General features: G+C 45.9%; 1 protein-coding gene across 3 annotated transcripts in view; it reads left to right on the forward strand.

The window, feature by feature from the left end:
* The window catches only part of arhgap9 (Rho GTPase activating protein 9), a 32,659-nt gene that overhangs the window by 2,670 nt on the left and 4,976 nt on the right, over positions 1-25,013 (forward strand). The window contains exons 2-19 of one of the 3 annotated variants that reach the window (XM_036531679.1): positions 6,672-6,758; positions 8,813-9,311; positions 9,527-9,864; positions 12,298-12,546; positions 12,819-12,908; positions 17,866-17,925; positions 18,766-18,876; positions 18,993-19,079; positions 19,639-19,700; positions 20,037-20,124; positions 20,692-20,787; positions 21,608-21,706; positions 21,847-21,961; positions 22,061-22,180; positions 22,883-22,981; positions 23,237-23,314; positions 23,454-23,507; positions 24,580-24,714. In XM_036531679.1, the coding sequence (XP_036387572.1) occupies positions 8,912-9,311; positions 9,527-9,864; positions 12,298-12,546; positions 12,819-12,908; positions 17,866-17,925; positions 18,766-18,876; positions 18,993-19,079; positions 19,639-19,700; positions 20,037-20,124; positions 20,692-20,787; positions 21,608-21,706; positions 21,847-21,961; positions 22,061-22,180; positions 22,883-22,981; positions 23,237-23,314; positions 23,454-23,507; positions 24,580-24,714 (2,281 nt within the window). In that variant the 5' untranslated portion in view covers positions 6,672-6,758; positions 8,813-8,911. The remainder of the gene's footprint in view (positions 1-6,671; positions 6,759-8,812; positions 9,312-9,526; positions 9,865-12,297; positions 12,547-12,818; positions 12,909-17,865; positions 17,926-18,765; positions 18,877-18,992; positions 19,080-19,638; positions 19,701-20,036; positions 20,125-20,691; positions 20,788-21,607; positions 21,707-21,846; positions 21,962-22,060; positions 22,181-22,882; positions 22,982-23,236; positions 23,315-23,453; positions 23,508-24,579; positions 24,715-25,013) is intronic. The other 2 variants (XM_036531682.1, XM_036531680.1) reach the window with 2 other exon arrangements.

The raw sequence follows: 25,013 nt of genomic DNA on the forward strand, positions 1-25,013 counted from the left end.
TGTTCACAGCAAGTTGAAGTGGAAATGAACTCTGTCTCACAGTGCTGTGAGTTTCATCCATTTCCTGTATGCACTGGATAACTCTGGCTGTGTATGCCAAGCTGTTTGTGAGCATTCAGATGCACCTCTGTATGTTTTTGTTGCTGTGCCTGAAAGCTTGGCTATGTTACTACATCACCGGGGACGTCCTAATCCAGATGTTGTCATTCTACTTGAATTCATCAACGGTTCTACTCCCCAAGTCTTTCTTGTCAAAACAGATAACAAGTTAAACCTCTGTGAACCGGGGTATTTTGGCACCGAGGATGACAAAAAGTCTTCTTCATATATATACTTGTTCATTGTCAGGAGATTTTTTAAATTTATGCTACCATTTCCAATATTCTTTATCAGCTACACGTGCAGACATGCTCATCTTTTACGATAACTCACTTTGTAGTTACACAATAACCACATATTGCTTGACTTTCAAAGAAAGCAATCCAGCTCACAAACAGGGGCAAGTATCAAGTAACCTTGGGTCCAATCTAGTATCATTTTCACATAAACAGGTAACTAAGCTTGTTCACTGTGGAAAACTAAAATAAAGATTAGTAGCTGATTGGACAAGCCATGCTTTGTGAGGACCACTAATTTAGCTGGTGTTAAGTGCTTTGAAGCAAAGCTATTCATAAAAGTTTACTGCCGGAGAACTTCTGGAATTAATTTTCAGTTCCAGTTTGATGTAGACATGTTAAATAATGCTAATTGCAATGTGAACAGTAATTCCAGTGAACAGCCTCAAGTGTCATTTCAGTCATTGTTACACACTAACACGGATACATTCTCACTGATGCACTCTGTGTTTTGTGTGATCTCCTGATATCCTGTCTGGTCTGCACAGTTGCATTTTCGAACGTATTGTCATTTTTTCTACCCATCCTGTTTATGTAGCTGCTGTGGTTGTGGGTGTTCCATCAGCTCTGAATTTTTCACTGGTCCTGTACAATGTAGACCAGGGTTTTTTATGCCTTTGTCTCAATCAGTCAATCCTGTCTCTGCTTGAATTCACAAATGTGGAAGTGGTGACAAAAGTTCAGAACCACTACAGCAGGAAACTTTACCATGTGGACTTTCAGTCTTTTAAGAAGTTGAGGTGTTTGTCAAATTTCTCAGTAAAAGACAAAAGAAAAGGAGTGGAATGGAGTCATCAGAGCTAGGCCAAAATTGGTTTTGAACATGCAGTTTGTGCAAAGGTCTATCTGAAACCATAGACCATAGCCTATTACTGTTAGAGAGGGAGCAAGGAGTTGCTTTACAACAGACATAAGAGAGATAAATGAATCAACCTGAAATAACTCCAGGAGAACAACTGGGAAGACTTTTTTTGTGTTGAGTTATCCTCAGGATTTGTGTGGGTAAAGTGTGTTTGTTGTACTCTATTTCCATTGCCTGTAGAAGTTGCTTGTTGTATTGAGGCTGCATTGTGGTGATTTGTGTGTTAGAAATGTGCTCAGTTTGGATTTAGATTTTATGGTAAATGGGGATTTGGGTTGTGGCTGTGTTGTGCTTAAGTGTTCCTTTTGTAATTGCGTGTCTTGTCACCGTCCTGCTCTTTGTAGGTAACTTGAGAAAAGGGAGGTTTAACTCTTCTGCTCTGCTCTGTATTGTCTCCAGCCTCAGAACTTTGAGAACCTTGAGTCATTTTTTCCTTGTTGGCCATCGTTGCACGCACCAATCTCAAAACACCTGTTTTTCTCTCAGCAATTCAGAAGTCAGAAGATGGAATTATGCTTCATGGTTTTACAGGGAAACAACCTACACTGTTATATTACATTGCAAAATTTTATATTCTGTTCAACTTGCTCACCAATCTGAATACTTCAGATGCTGATAAACTCCCCTCACGTCAACCTTCCCGCCATTCTGACACCTTTGGTTAGAATGGTATGTACGGGTGTATCCCATGTTTTCCCGAATTTTAGGACAGGGCACATCGACAGCTGCATCCCACCTTGATCAGGCTTACAGATGTTAGCCTTACGCCAAACCTGCCCCCAAAGCCTTGTTTTCAAGTGCTTAAGTGCACAGCTGATGCTCTTGGGCTTGCATAGATGCATTCAGCACTAAATTGTGTTGCCAGTCTCTCTGTGATATCCAGCCTGTTGAGTAGAGAGATTTATTGATGAGAAAAATATATGAAGGTGGTGAATGCAGAGGCCCATGTGCAGAGGCTGCCTACAATGTCGCAATATGTAAAATGTTACATTTTTGCACTTTATTCAACATTTGTTATCACTGCACACACGTGCAGGTTTTGATATTTGCGTCCTGGAGTTAGAGGAAACACAGAATACAAAAAGAAATTGGTGATCCTATAACTAGAAGTTCATTGTCGAATCTTTGGCTCGGACAGGCAGTTTCGGGGTCACACGGGGTCAGGTTGTGCATGCTGGTGGAAATTTGAAGGAAGTTCATTTGACCTTGTGATAGCTTCTGCTATAGTGGAAACAAGCCGTCTTCCCGTAAAGCGGATCATTACAAAGTGCTGGCTTGCTGATGTAGCTTCCTTCATTGTCCTGCTTATGAACTGGGACAGCCACAGAAATGTTGATGATTTTTACTTCCTTCATCACACAGGATGTCCTTAAATGTGGGTCGTTCCTGTCAGATGCACCTCCCCACTGTGTCTCAGTCTAGTGAAAAAGTCAAACTGTACGCACTTAAAAACTTGCAAGTTGGAGATTTAGCACAAAGCTGCAGTTCTCTTTATGCAGCCATGTGAAGTGAAGCTAACCGCTGACAGTTTAAGGTAATGGGCTTGGTGGTCAGGCTGTTCTTTTGTAAATTTAGTGCATTTTCATTCGTCTAATTATACTGCTGGCATGTGTGTGGACCTGCTTGTGTTCGCTTCATTTGTTTGCTTTAAGCGCTAATCATTTTAAAGTAATTTAGTGAAATGAAGATTAGCATCCCTATTGAAAAAGCAAAGCTAATGTACATAGCGTCGCAGGACAGATGATACTAGAAGTAAGTTCGTGTACAGGCCAGTATTTTCTCATTGTATCACATGAAGCTAAGTACTGGACATCTTAAGTGTGTAAAGCATTGCATCACTCTACTGAAAGCTACGCCGAATTCCTGCACTATATTGGACTGACCCTCTCAAAGTTCACTAGACTTACTGTGCTCTGTAAAATGAATCTCATTCTACCTGACTGGACTGGGCTATTTTGCCTGACAGCTTCTGACAGCTGTCTCCCCCTCCCCCTAGTAGATCAATACGCTTCAGTCCTCATTGGAAAGAACCGTCAATGCGCTGCAGAAACCGCCGTGGCCTGTGGGGGTATCCATGCTCACTGCTAGCTCAGCCGTGTGAGTCCCTGTGCTGAACCGGGGAATGTACTGCAAAAAACGTACGGTTTTTACTGGAAGTCCCCTCCAGATTTCAGAGTAACACAGATAAGAAAAGGCATTCTCATGAGAGTACGGGTGTATAGATATCAGGTTGTGCACTGAGAGGAGGGACTCAGTAGCACTGACTGTGCAGTAGAGACAGCAGCCTGGGAATTGCATCAATAGCATTAGCAGGCAGTTGCTATTAATATCCCTCTTCGGGGCGAAAGTCACATTTGTCAACCTTCATGTGAATTCTAGTTTATTTGTTGTTTTTAAATATACTTCAATAATGAAATTAAGGTACACTAAAGTGTTGCATTCAAATGTCTCACTGTATTTGATGCTGATGGAATATCCTGGGGCAGATCGATTTCCATACCATACTACAACCTTAGACTGCTTCATTTAGGTAAAATACCAAAATCTGACCCTAAGTAGCAAATAATTTCTAGAGTTTATTGAAAAACAGAATATGAAAATGCAGTCTAATCTGGTTAGTGCTGCTTAATTTCTAAGGATGACTGCTGAATTTTGCAGCAATGACACCACACCATATGATGGTTTGATTGTAATGGAAAAAGGGTAGGTTAATAGTAGTTATGTTCAGTTTAAACTGCTTCAGGAATTACATAATCTAAATTGAGTTAGATGATTTAGTTTTAATGTTATTTTTTATATAACTAAAAAGAACTTATGTATATCAAATGGAGATCTTTTGTCTATTGTCTCTTACCTGTAAATAAATAAATAAAAATATTGTAATTACTACACTGATTTGCTGTTATTCTTTCCTGTTACTATTAAAAAATTGTATGCATAAAAGTATATGATGGGGTATATATATTATTTACCAGACCATGTAATGAAGAGACTATGTTTTTAACAGGGACTGTATATAGCAATGTAGTAGTGAAATTTGAGAGGACTAATGAAATTTTTTGTAATTTCTGTTTTAATTTAAGTTTACTCTGATTATGGTCCAGTTCGATACGCTGTTGTAAATTTAGGTGCTTTTTCTGAAGTCCTGTTGCCATGGTGATGTTTGTGGCTCTCCACCAATGGTATTCAGCCTGCCACCAAGCCTCATTCGCGATTGGCTATTTGCTATGCAAGCAGAGGGATTTCCTGTCGCAAGGTACATGTAAGCAAGGGGGGCAGAGCAGTCCCAGAGACTCCACCCTGCCCTGCTCACTCCGTGTTGCGGATAATTCCTGTGATCCCAACTCACAGACTCCACACGGCGACACAGAGTGTGCCTCACTGTTCCCTTTTAGTCCGTGCATGAATAATTGATCCGGTGGAGATGATGAAAGCGGGTTTTGGCCGGAGGGGCTCTGGCCGCATGCTGAGAGTGGGTGATGCATGCTCACACGGCCAGCAGAGTACGGCTGTAGCTCTTCCATCAGTGACAGGTTCACACCACCCCGTTGCATCGCTAGGCTGTACAGAGCAGATTAAAAAGCCTTTTTTTCCCCTGTGTGGTTTGTAATTCATGCTGCTTGTGACTGTTCTGATTTCCAGGCTTTCATCATTCGATGACTTTGATTGGCCGCTCGTAACGCGAACAACGCACCCCGCACCAGCCTCCTGACCCGGAGGGTGCGAATGCTGTTTTGCTCCTCTCTGCTCGTGGGATTCGAGCCCGTGGCTTTCAGCGTGTGAGATCCACTCTGCGGCGCGGAGCCATTCGAACGGAGAGGCAGGGCATTGTTTTTGTGTAAACTGTGACTAGACTCTGCAGGGTGAAGGGAAGGTGAAGGAAGCCAGAGTTAAAGTGACAGGAGCGGGCGCTGTGAGGCCCTGCCTGTCCTTCATGCTGTCTGGGTAAGGCCACTGTCCTCCATCCCTGCCGATAAGGAGGGCTGCTATTACTCCAATGAACTCCAGTGAATCTCAATTATACCAAAAAGCAGCAATATAGTAATGTAACAAACATCAAAACTGTAATAATTTTTGGAATAACAAGAACTTGTTGAATATAAAAAGAACCTTTCTGAAATTGTTTGTCTTGTTAAAATAAGAATCCTTCACATACACAAGGAATTTACAGTGGGGGAAATAACAAGAGGGAAAAATTAGAAGGTAAAGTCATAGTCCAGCATAGGGGATGGACGTTTGAAATAATTTGATACTAGTATCAAATGTGGGATCCAAGATTGAATACTTTAGCAAATGATCCCTTTCTCCCCCAAAATAATATATGCAATATACAAATAATTATTCACTGCAAAGTGATTCACTGAAACGTTTTGTGAGAAGATTCATAATATCAATGATTTATTTTACTGTGTGTGAGGTCCTTTGGGTCTTCATCATGAATTGATTAGTAAGACTGCAAGTGGATTTTTTTTACATTGTTAATTAATTGACAGACATTTGAATACTGATTCAGAAAATTAATTTATGATCTCGGGATGGAATATTCAAATCAACACTACTGGCAGTTCTCATTCATATTGAATGCCAGGGAATGAACACAGTCCCAAGTTGCAAAATTGCCTCCTCGCCTTACCGTGGTATATGTTTTTACTTTCCCTGCATAGAGGTGCATGTTTGCGTGTGTGTGTGGCGGGGTACACTCGCGTGTAAGAAGGTGAAAGGATCTGGAACGGATTGCGGGGAGGGATGAGAGGTGGAAGACTGGCGGCGTTGTTCTCGGGGGTCACAGCTCCTCTCGCGGGGCTCTTTGTTCGTGGCTTATTGTCAGGCGGGCCGCTCCCCACTGCACTCCCCTGCAACGGATCAATGGGCGGATCAATGAGGCGAGCTGATTCAGGCGGAGTCATGCACTGGAGTGCACGTGATTGGGGTGGTGGTGATAAACCGCAACCTGACCAAATTGGTGTGGGGGGGGGGGTGTGTGGGGTAGGTGGATGTTTGGGTGGGTGACTTTATGAGTGTGGGTGGCAGTGTGGCACAGTGGTAAGGAGCAGGGCTCGTAACTGAAAGGTTGCTGGTTCGATTCCCCGCTGCTGTTGTACCCTTGGGCAAGGTAGTTAACCTAGAATTGCCTCAGTAAATATCCAGCCATATAAATGGATAACATGTTAAAAAAAAAAAAAATGTAACCCTAACAGTAAGCCCTCCTGTCTTGCACCGTTCGGTGTCTTTAAAACAATGTGGTCACTGTATGCTGTGCCGTGACCTACATCCACCTGACCTGACCCCCCCCCCCCCCCCCCCATCCTTTCACTTCCAGAGCATGCTTGTCACCACCACAAAGTCCAGTGCAGCTGTAATCCCAAAGGCTAGATATGTTACAAATATTCCCATATTGGCTGGTGCTTTTTCAGGGTCTCTCTGGCCAGACGGACGAGAGGTGTGACAGATTGCAGCATAGCCCTTTCTCAGCGTGACTCCTGTGAGCTGTTAGGGAGCTGGTGAGTGAGTGTCCTTCACGCACGCAAACACACACAGACACACACACAGACACACGCACAGACACACGCACAAGATGATGGTAATCAATCCAAGCAGTTTTCTCCTTACGTTTCACTTGATGAAAGCATATGGGGGAATTACAATTGAATGAAATGGCAGTGACGCACCAATAACAGGGTAACTGTGAAAGGAGATGCGAGTGCAGAAAGACTTTTTTCGCCCTCCTCCCCTCTTCCCCTCCCTCCCCCCTTGCTCCCTGTCTGGTGCCAGACCTTCAGAGCAGTATGCCCTCTGTTGCTGGCACGGCCTCAGCTCTGCTCACCCAACTCCAGGGGGGTTGTCTGCGTCTGTGCCACCATATGTGCCACAGTGTGTGTGCGCTGTGTCTGTGGATTCGGCACCGCGCTGGAAATAGCATCAGTGCTTTCGCTCTGGGTAGCGTACCTCTTTCATGTTGCCTCGGTGCATGGGCTAAGTCCCGGTTTTTCGGCTCGGTCAGCGTGTTTGGCTATGAGTCAGAGAGAGGGGCACTGATGGAGGAAGAGAAATCAAAAGGTGGAGGTGAGGAAGAGGTGCAATCTGTCTGCGGCGCTTTGATGCTGTGAGGTCACTTCCTGTTTCACATCCTTGCTGTGCTGCTTTTTCAAAAGCCTCAAAAAGGCAGTTGGTTTTAACTGTTGACAGAGCTCTTGAAAAAGTCCCACTTAAACTTTCTGGTAGTTCTTTGGGAGGAGCAAGACTAGTATGTAGCCTCTAGAAGACACGCTTGGGTTTCTGAACGTACACAGCAGTGTGTGGTTTTTTGTAAAAATTTTTTTTTAGACACAAGGCGCGTGTGTTGAAGGTCTCCATACAGATAACCCTTTCTACAGCACAGAGGTGTTTTATCCTGTACACTGAGGCGTGTTGGTGCAGCGTTTGGATTAGATACAGTGCACTGCGGCGAGTTCACTGGGTGAGTCTACGCAAAGGCCCATGTGCCTGAATGGGGGGGTGGGGGGTGGGATTTACTGAAATTCAAGGCATGGGTCAGAGATTCTTGGGCTTTATCAGTGCATCCTGGATTATGAAACCCCTCCCCCTTCACCCTCCCACCTCTCCCAATCCCCAGAGCGCGGCGGGCCGTCCTGCTGTCTTGTTTGTGTCACATGACCGGTGTGTCATCAGCGGCTTCGGCCCGTCCCAGGTTCATCGCGCTGCCGTCAGAGGGGATTGAGGTGGATGACATTCATAGATGACAAAGATTGTCGAGATGAGTTTTGTACCTGTCACGGTGCTCTGTTGGCGGGATGTTCTCTCTGAGTTATGTAAGTGGGGCCAGGGGGCTCAGTTCAGATCTGGGTTTTTGTAACAGATGAGTGCGGGGCAGCTGTGAGGGGGCTGGCTGGGTAACAGGACTTAATGTATCATTTGACTGTGTTATTATGCCCTCTACCCCTATAATCCTTCTCTGTCTCTCTGACTCTGATTCTCTCTCTCTTTCTCTCACACACACACACACACACACACACACACACACACACACACACACACACACACACACACACACATACAGCAGTGTGTTTCCCCTTGATTTTCCTTGGGTGATTGGGTGGTGATTGTGCTGATTGTGGGGTGGGCATGGGCAGCTGAGCAATTTCTCTCCAGCAGAAATGTCTTTAATGGGGAGATGAAGCTAAAGCTTCAGTCTCTGAAGAGCAACACTGAGGTTAACTCGCAGTAAATAGGTTTTGTAAGGTTGCTGTTCAGATGTAAGGGAAATGCAGCGCGCTGTATAGCGCTGGGGTCTCTGCCCTGTTCTGTGGCTCCCCTTCTGTCTGGTGCAGTGAAGTGGTGCTTTCTTGGCGTGATGGCAACGGGCCGCGTTGCACGGTACACTACACACATCGACAGTAAACTCTCCCATTGACAGAAGTATTTAGGGCACGGTCAATAGAGCTCTCTCCTCTCCCGGCGCCTATACGTTCTCTGTTCACGAGCAAATGATCGAGCATAATGAAGCGCGGTGATTTTTCCCTCTAATGTTCGCGTGTTTCTTCTCTGTGCGTTTCAGAGCATGGCGCTGGCATGCTCCCAGGACGCCAGGCCCTTCCTCAGTGAGACCGGTCACGGCAGCAGCGCTGTGTCCCCCGACTAGGGCACCGAGGACCCCATGTTGTCGGGCAGCTGGCGTCGCTCGGGGGGCCACTCGCCCGCCGCCTCCAGGGCGGCCGCTGGAGGGAGCGGCGGCTACGGCGGGCCCTCCGCCGTAGTGGTACTGGAGGCCCAGTATGACTACTCGTACCGCGGCGCGGACGGGCGCACGGTGTCCATGCGGGAGGGGGAGCGCTTCGTCCTCCTCCGGAAGGCCAACGCCGACTGGTGGCAGGTGCGCCGGCTCGGGGTGGCCGGCAAGACCAAGCCCCTCTACGTCCCAGCCACATACGTGGTGGAGGTGTCCAGCACGCCCGTGCCCCCGCCGAAGCCCGCCATCACCGCCTCTCTTTCGGCCTCGAATGTGAGGCTGCTGCCTCGGGCCTCTCTCAGTCCCTGCTCAAAGATGCCGTGCCCAGGTAAACAGTGTGTGTCTGTCTGTGAGTGTGTCTCTCTGTGTGTCTGTGAGTGTCTCCATGTGTGAGAAAGTGTGTCTCTGTGAGTGTCTCTGTATATGAGGCACTGTGTGTCTGTGTGGTTCTGTGTGTGTGCGCACTTTATTCTCATCATCACCGCATGAAAAGGACTCCCCTGGTTGCCCTTTTGCTCAATGCCCTTGGTCTCCTCTCCGCAGCCACCAAAACCTTCTGTCGTTCCATGGAGGATCTCAACTCCAGCAGCAGTGCCTTCGGGGGTGGAGGATTGGACACAGGCTCGGCAGCGGGGCGGTTCACGACGCTGCCCCTCCCTGGACCCACCTACCCCAACACGTCCCCGTCGGGGCACCTCCTGGTCCCCCTGGCGGCCGGCGGCCCCATACCTCGCAGCAAGAGTTCGAGCAACCTTCCGCAGAACCCGTACGATGACCGAGCGGGGGGCAGTGGCAGGGCCACGCCTGTGGGCGGGAGCCCCTCCAAGTCCTACAGCCAATGGGACATGGCTGAGGCTGCGCGTAGGCATAGCCATCTGCAGGTGAGCGTGGATACAGATCCAGCAAAGCTCCATCCTGTCTGTACCAGCAAGGTCCATTAGTGGGATTAATGACGGTAGCAATAAAGCTTAAGTTTGTATTTATTGATTATTTATCTGGCTGGTTCCTGAATTATGAACTGATGGTGCAACACTGTCACAAACTCACAAACATTACAAATTGATAGAGAATAGGGCAGATTTATAAGGACAATATTGTCAACTGGCTGTCACTGCAGTGACCCATACAGTGTATATTGTGGAGTGCGTTCTTAACGATTAGGCCTTCCTATCTGGCTGACTTCACTTCTAGCACTTACTTTACCCTTTCTCTTTTCACATTGTCCTCTTTTCTGTTTTCTCTCACCATACCTCTAACTCTCTCTCCCTCCCTTTTTCCCTCCTGTCTCTAAGCTTAGTAACAGGGATTAGAGACGCATTCAGGCCACTCTGTTTTTTTCCCACCAAACACACAACGCGCACATTGGTTTCCTCAGGGAGGACCACGTTTCCCTGCATCTCTTCAGCATTTCACTGTCTCAAAAAACGAGGTTACTCCAGGGTTACACTACGTTATGTTACGTTACATTACATTACATTACATCCAGCACAATAGAACATAAGTGTATCCGTTCAAGTTAAATGAGCAACAGGGTATGAGGCAGCAGCAGGGGCAGCAACAGGACAAAACAGGAACGTGTAACAGCAGTTCAACCCACCCCCCCACCCCCCCGTTTGAATTTCGGTGGATGCTCCGCTTCAAACCCTAACCTCCAAACCCCCAGCTGTAGAACAGCTCACCACACACAATCTCTACTCGGCTGAGGCGGTGGGTGTGAATATGGCCCCCGTCAGACTTCTCTCTGCACTCAATAGCCGGTGTGAGGGATGGAAACGCTGTCGTTCAGCCGGCGGTGAGGGTGGTGCTGACAGAGACACATGCACCACAGCAGCAACGCTGGCGGAAAACCTTGCGTAGGAATAGAAAAAAAACCGCTGCCACTTCCTCTGATGCGCTTTACACGTTATATCGGCAGAAACTGAAAATTCATAAACAGCTGTGCTGAAAAAGAAAGAAAGAAACAAAAATAAACTTTTTTTTTTTTGTGCACTGAAAAGCTTTGTCCCCGCGAACACCAGTTTTTGGTGCCTTCTGTTTCATGCAGCAGAGTGGCAAATGTAAACTGAATAAGTTACTTTGCCCCCTGGTGGCCACTTTCGGCACTGCTGTCCAGGGTTGCACATGATGCAGGGTCCCACTGTCATTAGCAGAATTGAGTTCATTACATAACTCGGATAAGCACATGCATGTGCCCAACACCGTGCTTCATGAAAAACGGATTTATCGGTGTGTCTTGTGACTCTGTCTGTATATCACAATAGAATTTATACATTTTTGAAAGACCTTTGTATTTCTAGAATTCTTAAAAAATGTTAATTTCATATTTTAAATTCCAAAGCTGCTCCTCCTATCAGTAAGCAGTTCCTTCCCTGTAGGTTCTGATTGGGTGTATCTGTTTTCTGTCTGGTTTGTACTGATTTCTTCCTCAGTGTTGTGAGGATTCTGCCACAGTAATGTCCTCTGCCTCAGCTTCATCCTCTCTGTGTGAAGTTGTTTCAGGTCCCTCCTCTCTCTCTCTCTCTTTCTCTCTCTCTCTCTCTCTCTCTCTCTCTCTTGCTCTCTCTCTCTTTCTCACACCCGCACATACACATGCACACGCGCGCACACACAGTGTAATGCATAGTCATCAGGCTTAAAACTTTGTTACAAACTCAATTTTTAGTAAAAAAGCTATGCAGAACTGACATGTAATGAAATGTAGCACTTGCAAAGCCTCACATTTGCATGCTCAATGTGTGGTTGTGCGTATCTCTCAGCTCATATTGTGCAATGCTGCATGCCATCTTGCAGGTCAACTGCCACATACTTTTGACAAGTTACAACCACTGGTGAAGTACATGTCCCTACCAGAAAGATCAGAAACTCAGCTGCTCATCCACTTTCAACTTTAGTTTTTGTCTAAATTTAGTCTGAGCTCTAATCAAAGTAAATATTTAGTTTAATATTACAGAAGACCTATGTGATCCGTAATGAGGCAGAGTAGGGAAAAATAGGATTTTTCAGTCTGTCTATAGATGTAGACATGCATCGGAGCCCCGGTGCAGTGGTAGTCTGTGTATTTTACTGAGTGTAACCCTGTTTCTGTCTGTATTTCTCTGGCTATAGCCCTGTTTTGTCTCTGTATTTCACTGAGTTTATCCCTGTTTTTGTCTGTACTTCACCGATATAGCTCTGCTTCTTCCTCTGTATTTCACTGAGTTTATCCCAGTTTTGTCTCTGTACTTCACACAGTGTGACCCCGTTTCTGTCTCTGAGTGTAGCCCAGCTGCTGACTCTGTGTTACAGTCGGTAACCTTGCTTCCTCTGTCTCCCAGCTGACCGCGCAGTCCTACATTCCTCAGCACTCCCTGCGGGAGTCCCCGCTCTACAACAGCCTGCAGGAGGTGAAGCGGCACCAGCCCGAGCCGCCCAGCCCCGCCCCGGGACAGCGGCCCCTGCAGGTTCTGGACCTGTGGGAGCAGCACCTGGACCCGGCCACGGGGCGCTGCTTCTACGTCAACAGTGTAACGCAGGAGCGCTCCTGGAAGCCGCCCCGGCGGGCGCGTGACCGCACCACAAACCGGGTAACTGACACGCGGCACGGAGACATACCCAAGTGCACACAGTAACGGCACACCGCCTTTACCGTTTTGGGCAGCGCCAGGGGTTAACACTAGCCTCCCCACTGCCAGACAGCCACAGCGGGCTCTATCTGGATCTTTCTTCTCCTCCATGGCACCTGAATTAAAGTCTAAACATCTTATGTACAAAATAGTTCTTTTCTTCTTAGATGTATCTCCCTGCTGGGCGAGTAATCTGAGTAATGGATGGTAACGTCTTGCTCTGTCTGTCTCAGGTCAATGCGGTGCAAGCAGGAACGTTCCCCCGGGACGCCAACCACCTGTCAGTACTCAGCCCAGACTCAGGGAATGGCAACATACACAGGGTACAGCTGTGTGTGTGTGTGTGTGTGTGGGTGTGTGTGAGAGAGCGAGAGAGAAAGAGAGGGAGTGTGTGTCTATGTATGAGGAAATGCAGTGTCATGTACAATAAGTCCTACCCAGCTCTTCTCACTTTGCTCTTCCTTATCAGAATGCAAATGAAGTCCCCTGTCTTTCTGCATTTTCTCCTCTTGACTGTGCTGCCTGTAAAGAGCACACAGGATGTGCACCATTCTCTGAGCTTATTTCACTGCATACATGCTGAACAACTATGCCGGTATAACTGTGCATGATCAAGAGAAGTCTTAAAATATGCTCCATAATTATGCATTATACATACTATCATAATATTTACCCTTGGATAAAGGGTTTTACACATTAAAACACAAAGTAGTACTTATTTTGAACTGGGGATAAATAGACCATTTTGACTCATTTCAAAAGTTCAGTCTACAGGCAGAATCTGTGATTAAAAGCTAAATGATACTCTGCGTTAAGGGTTCTTTCATTAATACATGAATAATTAAATGCAGTAGTATATTGGTACAACTTTTTGAAAGCGCTCCAATGGATGTTTCCGGCGCAACTCCGGCTTGACTACAGAATCAAGCAGCTGTGCCTTCCAAGAGGCCCACAGGCTTTGTTTGAGGTGGCACATCTTTTTGTTTTCTCTCTCATCATGAATTAATTCACTCTGCTCGGCTAGTGTAAGGAGTGCGTCTCTCATAACAACAGGCTGACGTAGATGGGTGGATTTATGTGTGCTGTTGGTCGGTAGATGGACAGATTTGTTGAGAATTAAGTATATACCCTGAGGGCCGTGTGGTTATTTATAGGTGGATCTCTATCTCTCTCTCTCTCTCTTTCTTTCTCTCTCTATCCATCTATATCTCTCTGTGTCTCTGTGCTCGTGTGGTGGCACGCAGCCAAGGCCCACAGAGGGTCTCCCTCATGTTCCAGATTAGAGGTGAAGCTTGGAGCCAAATTAAAAAGGGGATTATGGCCTTCTAGTTGTTTCCATTATTTATTTCTTCTCCTGAAATGGCGTTTTGTTCGGCTAATCCCGGTAACAGTAAGGAGGTAATGCCTCCTGATCTAATGCGGTACAAGCCTGGCCCCCCCAACACTTGTGGCTTTGTGAGAGGGGCCTCGGAGCAGGCCGACTTATGCCCCATACCTCTCAGCCCACTTCACATCTAATTCCACGTCAGCCGTGGAATGGAACATGTGTCGCCAAAGCCGCGAGCCTTCGGATGCCTTCTTTAACATGGGTTTCTTACTGGACCATGAAAACAGTTTTTATCTCACAGCACAGTTAAAAGTCAAGCATCTTAAATCTCTTGTTGCAGCGTTTAGTGGGGTATGCAAAGCCAACAGCAGATTGAATGCTTGAAAGGGGGCTTATTTTTAAACGCCTGGTACGTCTAACCAAAAACTTTCCCTTGGTTTTTATCCTGTTACAGTAGCAGTATCGCTGCTAGAACAATTCTTTCATCTCTTGCCATTATAATCACTTATCAGCTCTTTGTCGCTGCAAGTTAAAAACAAAGCTAATACTCTGTTAGCCAAGTCATGAAGCTCAGCTTCCTCCTTCTGCAGAGTGAAAGGGTGATGTTATACACTGATAGAGCAATCTTCCGCTTAGAATGGGGAAGTGAACGGTGACAATGAGGGCAGTGGGGAGAGAGTGAGAGAGACTATGGGCTGGAGTCTTAACCAGTGTGTGTTCGTATATGTGAGCGTGTGTGCTCCATTCCTCTGTCCTTACGCAGAAATGCACAGTTAAATTCTCACATGGATTAGCTAACCAGCTCATTGCGTTCTCCTGACCGCTATCTGGCTGTAGGAGCAGATGAGCTATTGCACTGTAAGTTCTGTGCGAGCCTGTGTTTGTGTGTGTGTGTGTGTGTGTGTGTGTGTGTGTGTGTGTGTGTAAGGCTGTTTCTGTTCGTGTAAGAGTTGGAAAATATGTACACATGTGTACATATGTACATGTATTGTGTCATCTGGTGTGATGGTTAGAAAGAGAGGGGGCAGAGAAAGTGTGAAAATTCTGGAGAGTGTATGGGGGTTGATTAAAGTCTCTGTGAAAAGTCATTGTCTCAGACTACATACATTATGTGTGTCAGTGATATGAGTACTCAGTACCTATGTCTGTATAAAAAGCCACGTGAGAGTGTGTCAGTGTATCAGAATGTCAGTGTCCCCATGGGGGAGCGTGTGCCAGTGTGTGATATGATGTCAGTGTATGAGAATGTGTAGTATTTGCTTGAGCATATGTATTTATGTTGAAAAATGTGTGCGTTAATGTGTAGGAGCTTGCGTGAGATTGTGATATTCGGTGATATTGGTATGAGTACATGTGTAAGAATGTGTGTCAATGTGTAGGACCTAAAGTATCTGCTTGTGTGTGACAGTATGTTTCAGTGTGTCACGGTAAGTATGTCAGTATTTGTTCATAAGTACCTATAAGTTGTATCAGAGTGAGAGTGTATGGCCATGAGTTCCTCTCACCTCAGTCCCTTGTAATTTTATCAGACAAAATCATTAACAACATGAAAATAGAAATTACCTTTACTGAGGATATTTGTGTAAGCAGAGACTTACAAGATTCAGCAGTAGATATGATTGTAGAAACGGCGTCCTCCCTTTTTGGAAACAAATAAGATGTTACATACTGTACATGTTAGTATGTGTTGTTGAAAAGTGCATTGATTCATATGCAGGGCTTTTACTAAAAGCAAGCTGGAAGTGTGCTGAAAGACAATTCTCATTCTCTTGCATTTATACATTTGAGATTCATTTTCAAATACTCAATGACTTTTTTCTTTTTACAGAAAAAATGAAATTAATTATAGGTTCTAGATAGATATGCATGTTTGAGTTTGAATTGAGCATAAACAAAAAGTAAAAATAAATGTGGTCTGGAGTGAAGGTGGTGGCTTGTAAGGTTAGGAAAGTCAGTTGGTTTATTTGCCAGTTTGTGGCTTCCCTCATGTCACCCCACAGAGAACATGAAGGGCTGACTGGTGTCAGATGAAGGGCTGATGAAGGTCACCCAGTCATCTTCCTCATTTTTGTCTTCAAAAAAAGATTGCAACAATTTCCTTCTCTCTGTCCTGGAGAATTAAATGGTTTCAGTTTGAGCATTTCCTACAGAAACGAACCTTTTTTAACCGTGCTAAGTCTGGGGCGGACGGAAACCTGTTTACCAGGGTGAGGACGAGGGGGGGTAGGGAATGGGTGTGACTTGTTTTGTCTCAACATTTTCATGCCACATTATTACTAAATGGTGGTCAGCATTGTGTCTTCCCTGTCATTGCATTGAGAGGAAGTGTGTATGTGTGTGTCTGTGTGGGTGTGTGTTTGTCTGTGGGTGGGGGAAAGAGAGAGAGAGAGAGGGAAAGAGAGAGAGGAGGTGAGTTCCTGTTAGGACAGGACTGATGTGGTATGGGTGGTGGATGTGGTGGTGTGGTTACCATGGTGACAGCACTCTTAGCAAGTCCTGCTCTACCAGCGGTGAGGTTGGATGGCAGCTTTTTAGCATGATTTACAGGGGGGATGGGTGGAGGAAGTTGGGTGCAATTATTTAGCTGAGTTCTGCTTGATAGGTCTAACTCCTTTTTTTAAATTGTCATTCACTTGACCAGGTTATTAAAGTAGAAGGGAATATATTCTTATCTAACAATGGGATTACATGAAAGTCAAGTGAATTAATCATCAAGGTATGCTGTGAATCTGCTCTGCTGTGAATATTCTCACCTTTGTCACGCCACCAAAAAACATATCTTCAGGACATGGAGGAGGCTGTCTTTCAGTGAAACTACATATTCAAACTTACAGCTGCAAAATATCTGTCACTGCCACAACAAAACAAGCCATTACAGTAGTGAATTCAATGTTGAGATACTGAAAATGATTCATTGATTTTGGAGTGTTTCAAAAAGTTAAGGTTTGCATATGCTTAGCTCTCTGCACTTTGACGAAGTGCACTACAGTGCCAGTCAAAAGGTCACACCTGATTAAGATAATGGGAAATATGCATTCAAAGACATTTTTATCTAAAGAATTATGCTTAAATGCTCGAAATTTGTTTCTTAGACATATATATATAAAGAGTAAAGTTGATGCCTGTGCATGAATTTCTTTCCCAAAAAATGTTGGCTATTTTGAAGAATCTAAAATATAAGATTTTTGATTTGTTCGTTGGAAAGTAGTAAAAATAACAAAAGATACATGTGTCCAAATTTTTGACTGGTGCTGCATGTGGACAATTGTTTTTAATGTCTTTTACTGTAATACACATTGTGGTAATGACACACACACACACATAATGTAACCTGGGATTGTCAGACATTTCCATTTCATGAACAAGGGAACAAAAGCATCGTCATCGTGTGGCTCCTGGGAAAACCCTTTCTGTGCAAACGTTCTGTTCATGTTTAAGGATGTGGCTTGGGGCACATTTTATCTGTAGTCTATCACCAAATGTGCTTCAGAAATGACGGTGAAATGTCAGGACAGCATTTTTGGAGTTTTTTTTGTTAATGAAACCAGAAAAGGAGCATACCAGGTTCTTTGTCTAATGAAATCACAATGAATCATCCAAATCATTTTATGAACAGAAAACCCCCCACAAAGATCAATAAATGGCTTTCATTCTAAGAAAAAGTTGAGGAGCTGGGTATAGAGATAGTGAGCTTAGTCTTAAATAAATGCAATACTAACATTTACTTAGCGAACTTAGCAAAACACATTTCAAAAGTAACAAAAGGTTACTTTTTTGTTGGTTGGCATCAATAAGAACATGTAGTGAATAAATATGTAGGCATGACCTTTTTTTTTTTTTTTTTTAGTTTACTTAGCAGTGATGCGATTTGATGCATTTCTGTGGGGTGCCCCATACACACCTGTGTGTTTAAGATCCACTGAGACGTATGTGTGTGGCTCTCTGTTTTTCAGCTCTCCCCTGACTTCATCTACCGCTCGCAAGATGCAGACAGTGGCTGGGAGATAAGACAGGTATGCTGCTCACCCGAAGGCCCCATGCTCTGCGCTTTATCGCAGAATATCCACCTTTAAACACGCAGTGAGCAGGATGACGCGTGGAGCTTGCCTTCCCTATTAATGCTGGGATTATTAACAGTTTTGCCTTATTAAATGATGAAGTACTTGTAGAGTATGTGGCTTAGTGTATTATAGTAGGTCACCGGATTGTGCAGCAGTCTGGTGAGAGGAAATGAAGCAACCAAAGTGGAAATGATGATTTTTACTACATCAGGAAGCTCAGCACATATTCCTTAAACATAACTGAGTGAATGTGTTAAATCACATCACCAAATGGCGAATTATGAAAGCTTTGCACTGTGGGAAGGCAGAGCAAAAACAGAGCTTGTGATGTAAGTACCAGTGTTAGAATCTGCTCTAAGAAAAACAAACTTAGGTTGTAAAGTTTAATGGTGGGAGGTCAGTGAAGCACATGGCCAAAATGGTACAATGAAACAGGAAATAAACTGGTTAACCACTGGGTCAGATTCAGAAGAGTGATGTCACTGCTTGGGGTTGGTTAGTGACTGTGAGCTCAGTGCTTGGAGCCAGAGACCAGATCATTTTGGCATGGTCAGCTGAATGAATCCTGGCCGCGGTCGAGTGCCGTGTGGCTGCAGAGGTCACTGGTTGGTGTCCCTGCCGGGGCCGGGCCACACCCTGGCCATCTGCTCTCGCTGTCAGAGCAGTGACGTGGTATTGTTGCTGCAGTCTTTGCTTTGGTGAAACGGTGCTCTGTTGTTGGATGTAACTGGCCTTGCTGTGATGCAGCTCTGATTGGGTCTGTTCTGTGCCCCCCCTGTCTTTGCCCCGCAGAGCATGCAGCGTGCCGCCTCCTCGGACGCGCTGAGCAGTGCGAGCCACGCCCAGGTCCACAGCCCCGCCCTGCTCAGCCTCTCCCACTCCATGATCCTGCCTGACTCCCAGGTAACCGTGCCCCCGAGCATCCTCAGTGCGCGCGTAACGCCCTCACAGCGCCCCCGCCGCACGTTCTCCGTGCAGATTTTAACACGCTGCATGTCCCCGTCTCTCCCTCCCGGCAGTGCAGGGACCGCTCCTGCCATCTGACTAACGCAGGCATGGATCTCCCCTCCCCTGTCAGCTCCCCAGACTCCGAGAGCTCCACCCCGGTGAGATCCTGTCACCTCTCACGAGTGCGCGAGCACACACACACACACACACGCCCCACAGTTCCACAGCCGTTACATTTATATGATTACATTATTGGCATTTAGCAGACGCTCTTATCCAGAGTGACTTAAATAGATTACAGTTTTTTACATGTTACCCATTTATACAGCTGGATATTTATTGACGCAATTCTTGGTTAAGTACCTTGGTCAAGGGTACAGCAGCAGTACCCCAGTGGGGATTTGAACCAGCAACCATTTTGGTTATGAGTCCTGCTCCTTACCACTATACTATACTGCCACCTGTAATTGAGGTTTGTATAAGGTAAATTCTTCAGGCAAGGAACAAATCTTAGTCCTGCTCCTTACCACAATGCTGCACTGCATGGCCACATGTTAATCTGGACGTTTCTGTTTGTTTCACATACCAATGTTGATCCCCACACCTGCTCTACCCTGACATGTGATGACGATGGAATGTTCTCGTCATTATTGCCATGGTACCACTACAGCAGTGTAACCCACTTCTGAGAATATATGCTTGACCTTGTTTCTGCAGGAGCTTGAGAAGGCTGGGCTGCTGAATAAGACAAAGATTGCAGAAGGGGGCAGGAAGCTGAGGTAACTGACCTTTCAGTGCCTGACAGTCAGCATCTGCTCTTATGAAGAGTTAAGGGGACGCTCATTGCCCTGCTGCTTTCTTCTGTCTGCTGTTATCCCTGTCAACTGGCTTTGTTCCTAACACTGGATGCACTGTAAGCTGTAAAGCTAACATTGGTACCGTCTGCGTATTAGTGTAGCATGCCGCTGTATCGGTACAGTTGGTAAGTGGTAGTGCACCAGTATACTTATGCAGACGTATGTCTTTGCTGTGGGTTGGCGTCTTGGCACATTAGTGCGTGCCTGCATCTTTGCATTTTGACAGTATGTGTATCTGTGTGTGTGTGTGTGTTGCAGAAAGAACTGGAACCCATCCTGGGTGGTGCTGGTAGGGAACAGCCTTGTGTTCTTTAAGGACCCCAAGGCACAGACACCCTCCAGCTGGGTAAGGCTATATGGATAATTATATAGCATGACATTGTGACATTTACATTTTCTCAAGCCAAATGTTAAAGCTGCTGTTAAATTAGATTGTCCAGTACAATGACAAAACATATGAAAAGTGTTTCTTTATATTGTTATCAATTATGTTATTTAGTAAACATACCACCTAAACTAGTGGCATTCACAAGAGGGCCTACCACCACCACCTTTAAAGGAACTATGACACTCACCTGCTGACGTAGCTAAATTTCTGCTTCCTATGAAAACTCCCCTCCTTTTGGTTCTGATGAGATTGCCTGTCTGTGAAGTGCAGTGCAGTATGTAACAGCCTTCTAGTAATTTCTTCTTGTCCCGAGGGCAATAATCCCAGCAGACGTCATTTCAAATCTGTCCATAACATTTTCAATTATCCTGTTCACGGACAGGTGTTTTAGTCGTTCTAGTTTACCTTGGCAGAACGATAATAATGTTCCATTTAAAATAATAGATTATGCTGTGAACAGGATAGAGTAGATTAACAAAGTACAGTGACAGAAATGACCTGACGTTTGTGGTGTCTGTCGAGCAGAAGCCGGGAAACAGCAAGCCAGAAAGCAGCGTGGACCTGCGGGGTGCTCAGCTGCACTGGGCCAATGAACTGTCCAGCAAGAAGAACGTATTCAGGGTGAGAGGACATGGACAAGTACAGACCTGTACAGCCAAAGAAACGTGAAAGCATTTACGCTTAGACTTAAACATTTTAACTGAGACATTTCACACAATATTAAACTTAATGCAGTGGGCTGTCATGTCATTTAAATTTTTGTTTTCTTTTAATCTAATTTTGCTACAAGGAACTTTGTCACACTGTTCTGCGTTCTATTAGTTTTTCATTCTAAAGGCAATCATGCAGGAGCTGGAAACTTATGCAATCCTCTTTATGTGAGGCAATATAAGCCATTACAAAACATTTCTCAAGAATTTCCTTCTCTTCTGGGTGCACCAAACAAGCCAGTGTTATTTTTATCTCATATGACACTGTATTTGGTTCAGTACACTCTGGATATGTTATATAGGTATATTTAGTACTTGAATGCTTATTGTTCATTCCTTTAACATTGAGAGTACATTTCTGTAGATGTTTTGACTTTGATTGATTCACTCCCCGCAGTTACTTCAGTGGCCAGTCTTTTTGAGTTGACAAAGGCCATCATGAAAATAGTTAAGAAAACTTAACTAAGAACAAATACATTTAAAGTATAGTGAAATTGAAGATCACTTTTTCTGGAAAAAAAAAATCATTTCACACATCTGCTAACACATTGCTGACACACAGATGCTGTATGGTTGAGTTAACTTTATTTTAAGTTAAAGAAAATGGCTGAAAAGCAATGAGCTTGGCTTCCTTCTTCTTTCTAGCATTTGTACTGTATGTGTGAGTGGATGTATCTGAAGGCCTTCGAATTTGTGAGGTTCATTCTGAATGTGGCCCTTTATGTCTTTAGCTGAGGACAGTGACGGGCAACGAGTTCCTCCTGCAGTCGGACACCGACTCGGTGATCAAGGAGTGGTACAACACCATTCACAGCGTCATCGAACGACTGGTGAGGCTCAGGCCTTCTGCCGTTGTGACTGTGGCTTTGGGGAACTTTGGTGTATGAGGGTGTGACTGACTGAGTGTTAGAACGTGTATGTGAAGAGTGTGTGTGTGACTGTGTATTGAGGCCCGCGCGTGCTGTTGCAGGACCGTGAGAACCCCCTGGACAATGTGCTGCTGTACTCTCTGCGGAGGGCGGGCAGCGTGGAGATGCTGGACAACAGCGGGGACGAGGAGGACCCCCTGGGACGCAAGTCTTCACGTGAGCGGAGCCGCCATTTTTTGACTTGCACACCCTACCACCACACCTGGTCCTCTCCTCATACCCCCCTGCCTTTCTTCCCCCCCCCCCCCCCCGCAGTCCCTCGCTCCAGCTCCAACCTGGAGAACTCAGAGAGGAAAAGGGTGAAGAGCCGGCTGAAGAAGCTCATTCTGAAGAGGCCCCCGCTGCAGGCCCTGCAGGAGAAGGGCCTGATCAAGGGTGAGCCGCTGCGGACAGCAAGCACGCACAGCAAGCACGCATAGACATGTGTCTCTGTAAGGCCTGCCGTATACACATACCCATGATGCATATGCGGCTGGGCTACTAACCTCAACCAGAAAGCTGCGGGTTTGATTTTTGAGTTGGAAGTGGGGGTGGTGGTGTACCATAGTGGTAACTAGTAGGACTTGTACCCAGAAGGTTGCCAGTTCGATTCTCCGCTGGGGCACTGCTGCTGTGCCCTTGGGCAAGGTACTTCACCAGCAATTGCCTCAGTAAGTAACCAGCTGTGTAAATAGATAACATGTAAAAATTGTAACCTATGTAAGTTGCTCTGGATAAAAGCTGCTATATGGCAATATTGTAATGTAAGGTAAGAGGAGCAGCTGTTGTATCTTTGAGCAAAGTGCTTGCACTGAATTGTTTCAGAAAATATTGAATTGTACATATAAGGGTCATTCATTTTAAAATAAATAAATAAATGTAAGTGATGCTAGTCTCCCTGTGTATAGGCATACGTTACCAAAAATGAGTCATACACAGACCTACATCCAGTACGGTTGTTCTCTCTTTTTCTATACTCTGCCATACTCTGTCATTCAGATGATGCAAACTGCATGTGTCACGGTGAACTCCAGGTCTGTTCTGATTAGCATTAGTCTGAACATCTGTCTCCGTCTCCCTGTCTGTCTGCACGCGCAGACCAGGTGTTCGGATGCAGTCTGGAGATCCTGTGCGAGAGGGAGAAGAGCACGGTGCCCCGCTTCGTCAGGATGTGCACGGAGGCCGTGGAGAGGAGAGGTGGGTCAGCCTGTCGCCGCCATTCCTGCGTGTCAAATCGGCTTTAACAATCACGTGTGTGACTCAGCCACTTTCATACAGGCCTCTGTCCCCCAAGCGCAGAAAGTAATAATCCATCAGATCTGAGCACACGGCCTGGAAGTAGCATGCAACGGGCCTTCTGTGATTGTGGGATGTCACGTGTTTGGTTGTGATTTAGCAATTTATGACTGATGATTTATGACTGGAAAAAATGACGACGTCTGTGTGTTTCAGGCTTGGAGACGGATGGCATCTACAGAGTCAGTGGGAACCTGGCTGTCATTCAGAAGCTGCGTTTTGTTGTGAACCATGGTAAGAGAGAGAGGGATTACTGGAAGCTGGTCGCATTTGCGTGAGCTTTGTCTCACGCTGCGCTCTGTCCCCACCTGGTGGACGCGGGTGGGAATGGCTGAGTGAAGACGCCCCTCTAAACACCTGTTGATTCTTTCAGAGAGAGCGGTGAGCACCGATGGACGCTATCTGTTCCCTGAGGAACTGGTGCAAGGTAGAGCCAGACAGACTGGCAAAAGAGAGCCAGAGAGCACTCGGCTTAGGCCCAACACGCTGTCTGTCTGTGTCCGCAGCCCAGCACACCTGCACACGCGAACGCTCGCGCGCACACGAGCCCCCCCCCCCCCCCCCCCTCCCCCCGCCACGCACGCTGCTCACGTTCATGTTGTCCGCCCTGTCCGTCCGTTCTGACGGGATTCGGTCTGCCGGCTGCTTGGACGCTTACGTTTTGCAGGAGCTCCCGTTTAACATGTGTTTAGCGTTGTCTTTAACAGTTTCAATGTCAGCAATGCCCAGCGTGCACTTTGGTGTCTGGTGTCTGGTGTCTTGAACTGGAAGTCATGTCTGCTAAGCTAGTGATTCTCTACCAGGGTTGACTTGAAACTTCTGCAGGTGGGGAGGCATCTACAGTCAGGAGCCTTGTAAAATATTCAGCTGTTGTATTACAGGCAGTTGAAATCAGTTAAATTGCAATGTTTTTTGCATAAACCTAGAATTTAGCAGTCTCCACAGAGTTCAGTTACAGGAGCCATGAAGCTTGATTCACCCTTGAGTCTTCAGATGGCCTAACACTGTGTGCCTGAAAATAGCAGGAGCTTCCTTGGTGTGGCTGGTCTCGGAAAGGTTGAGAGCTGTTGTGGAAGGCTGTGTGCTTTTCTATGTGTTGTGTCACTCGTTTCTTTCAGTTTCTCTTTCTCTGATAGTACTCTGCCTTGTTGTTGCAGCTCCACATGTGGCTGTTGCCCGTCTCTTAACTTGAAAATGTTTCCGTTTTTTAAAAAATGAAATTGACAGGTTGTTTTTGTCTCACCCTCTCATACTTTCTGTCACCCCACATCCTTTCCATCTGTGTCTCCTATTCTCCTCTTCCCTCTTCCACTTTATTCTCCTCCTCTTCCCTTCCCTCACTCCACTTTCTCATGGCCGCTCCGTATTGCCTTCCTCTCCTTTCTCTTTTGTTCTCTCCTGCTCTCTTGTACTCCTTTTCCCTCATCTCTGCTGGTCTCCTTCCCTGATTCTGCCCTCTCTCCCCTGCCTGCCTTCCCCTCATTCCCACACCGTCTCAGAAGAGAAGCTGAACCTGGATCACAGCCAGTGGGAGGACATTCACGTCATCACCGGGGCCCTCAAGCTCTTCTTCCGGGAGCTTCCGGAGCCGCTGGTCCCCTACGGCTTCTTCACCGACATCGTGGAGACAGTCAGTGAGTGACTCTCGTTTACACATTGGGAGGATACCGTGCGAGCCTCACCACTCTTTCCCATTGTACTGTTACAAAGTGCATCCTGAATACATTTTGTCAGAAAACCCACCCCTAGAGCACTGATTCTCAATCCCGCTCCGGGGGGCCCCCTGCTCCGCACGTTTTCCATCTTTCCTTGCTCTACCTACCTGACTGAACTCATCAGTGGTACTTTTTAGCTGAGCTGAGCACACCTGATTTAATCAAGAGCATGCACACTAATTTAAATCAGGTGTGTTTGGAGCAAGGATAGATAGAAG

The sequence above is a fragment of the Megalops cyprinoides genome, chromosome 6 (genome assembly GCF_013368585.1).
Source record: "Megalops cyprinoides isolate fMegCyp1 chromosome 6, fMegCyp1.pri, whole genome shotgun sequence".
Classification (NCBI taxonomy): Eukaryota; Metazoa; Chordata; class Actinopteri; order Elopiformes; family Megalopidae; genus Megalops; species Megalops cyprinoides.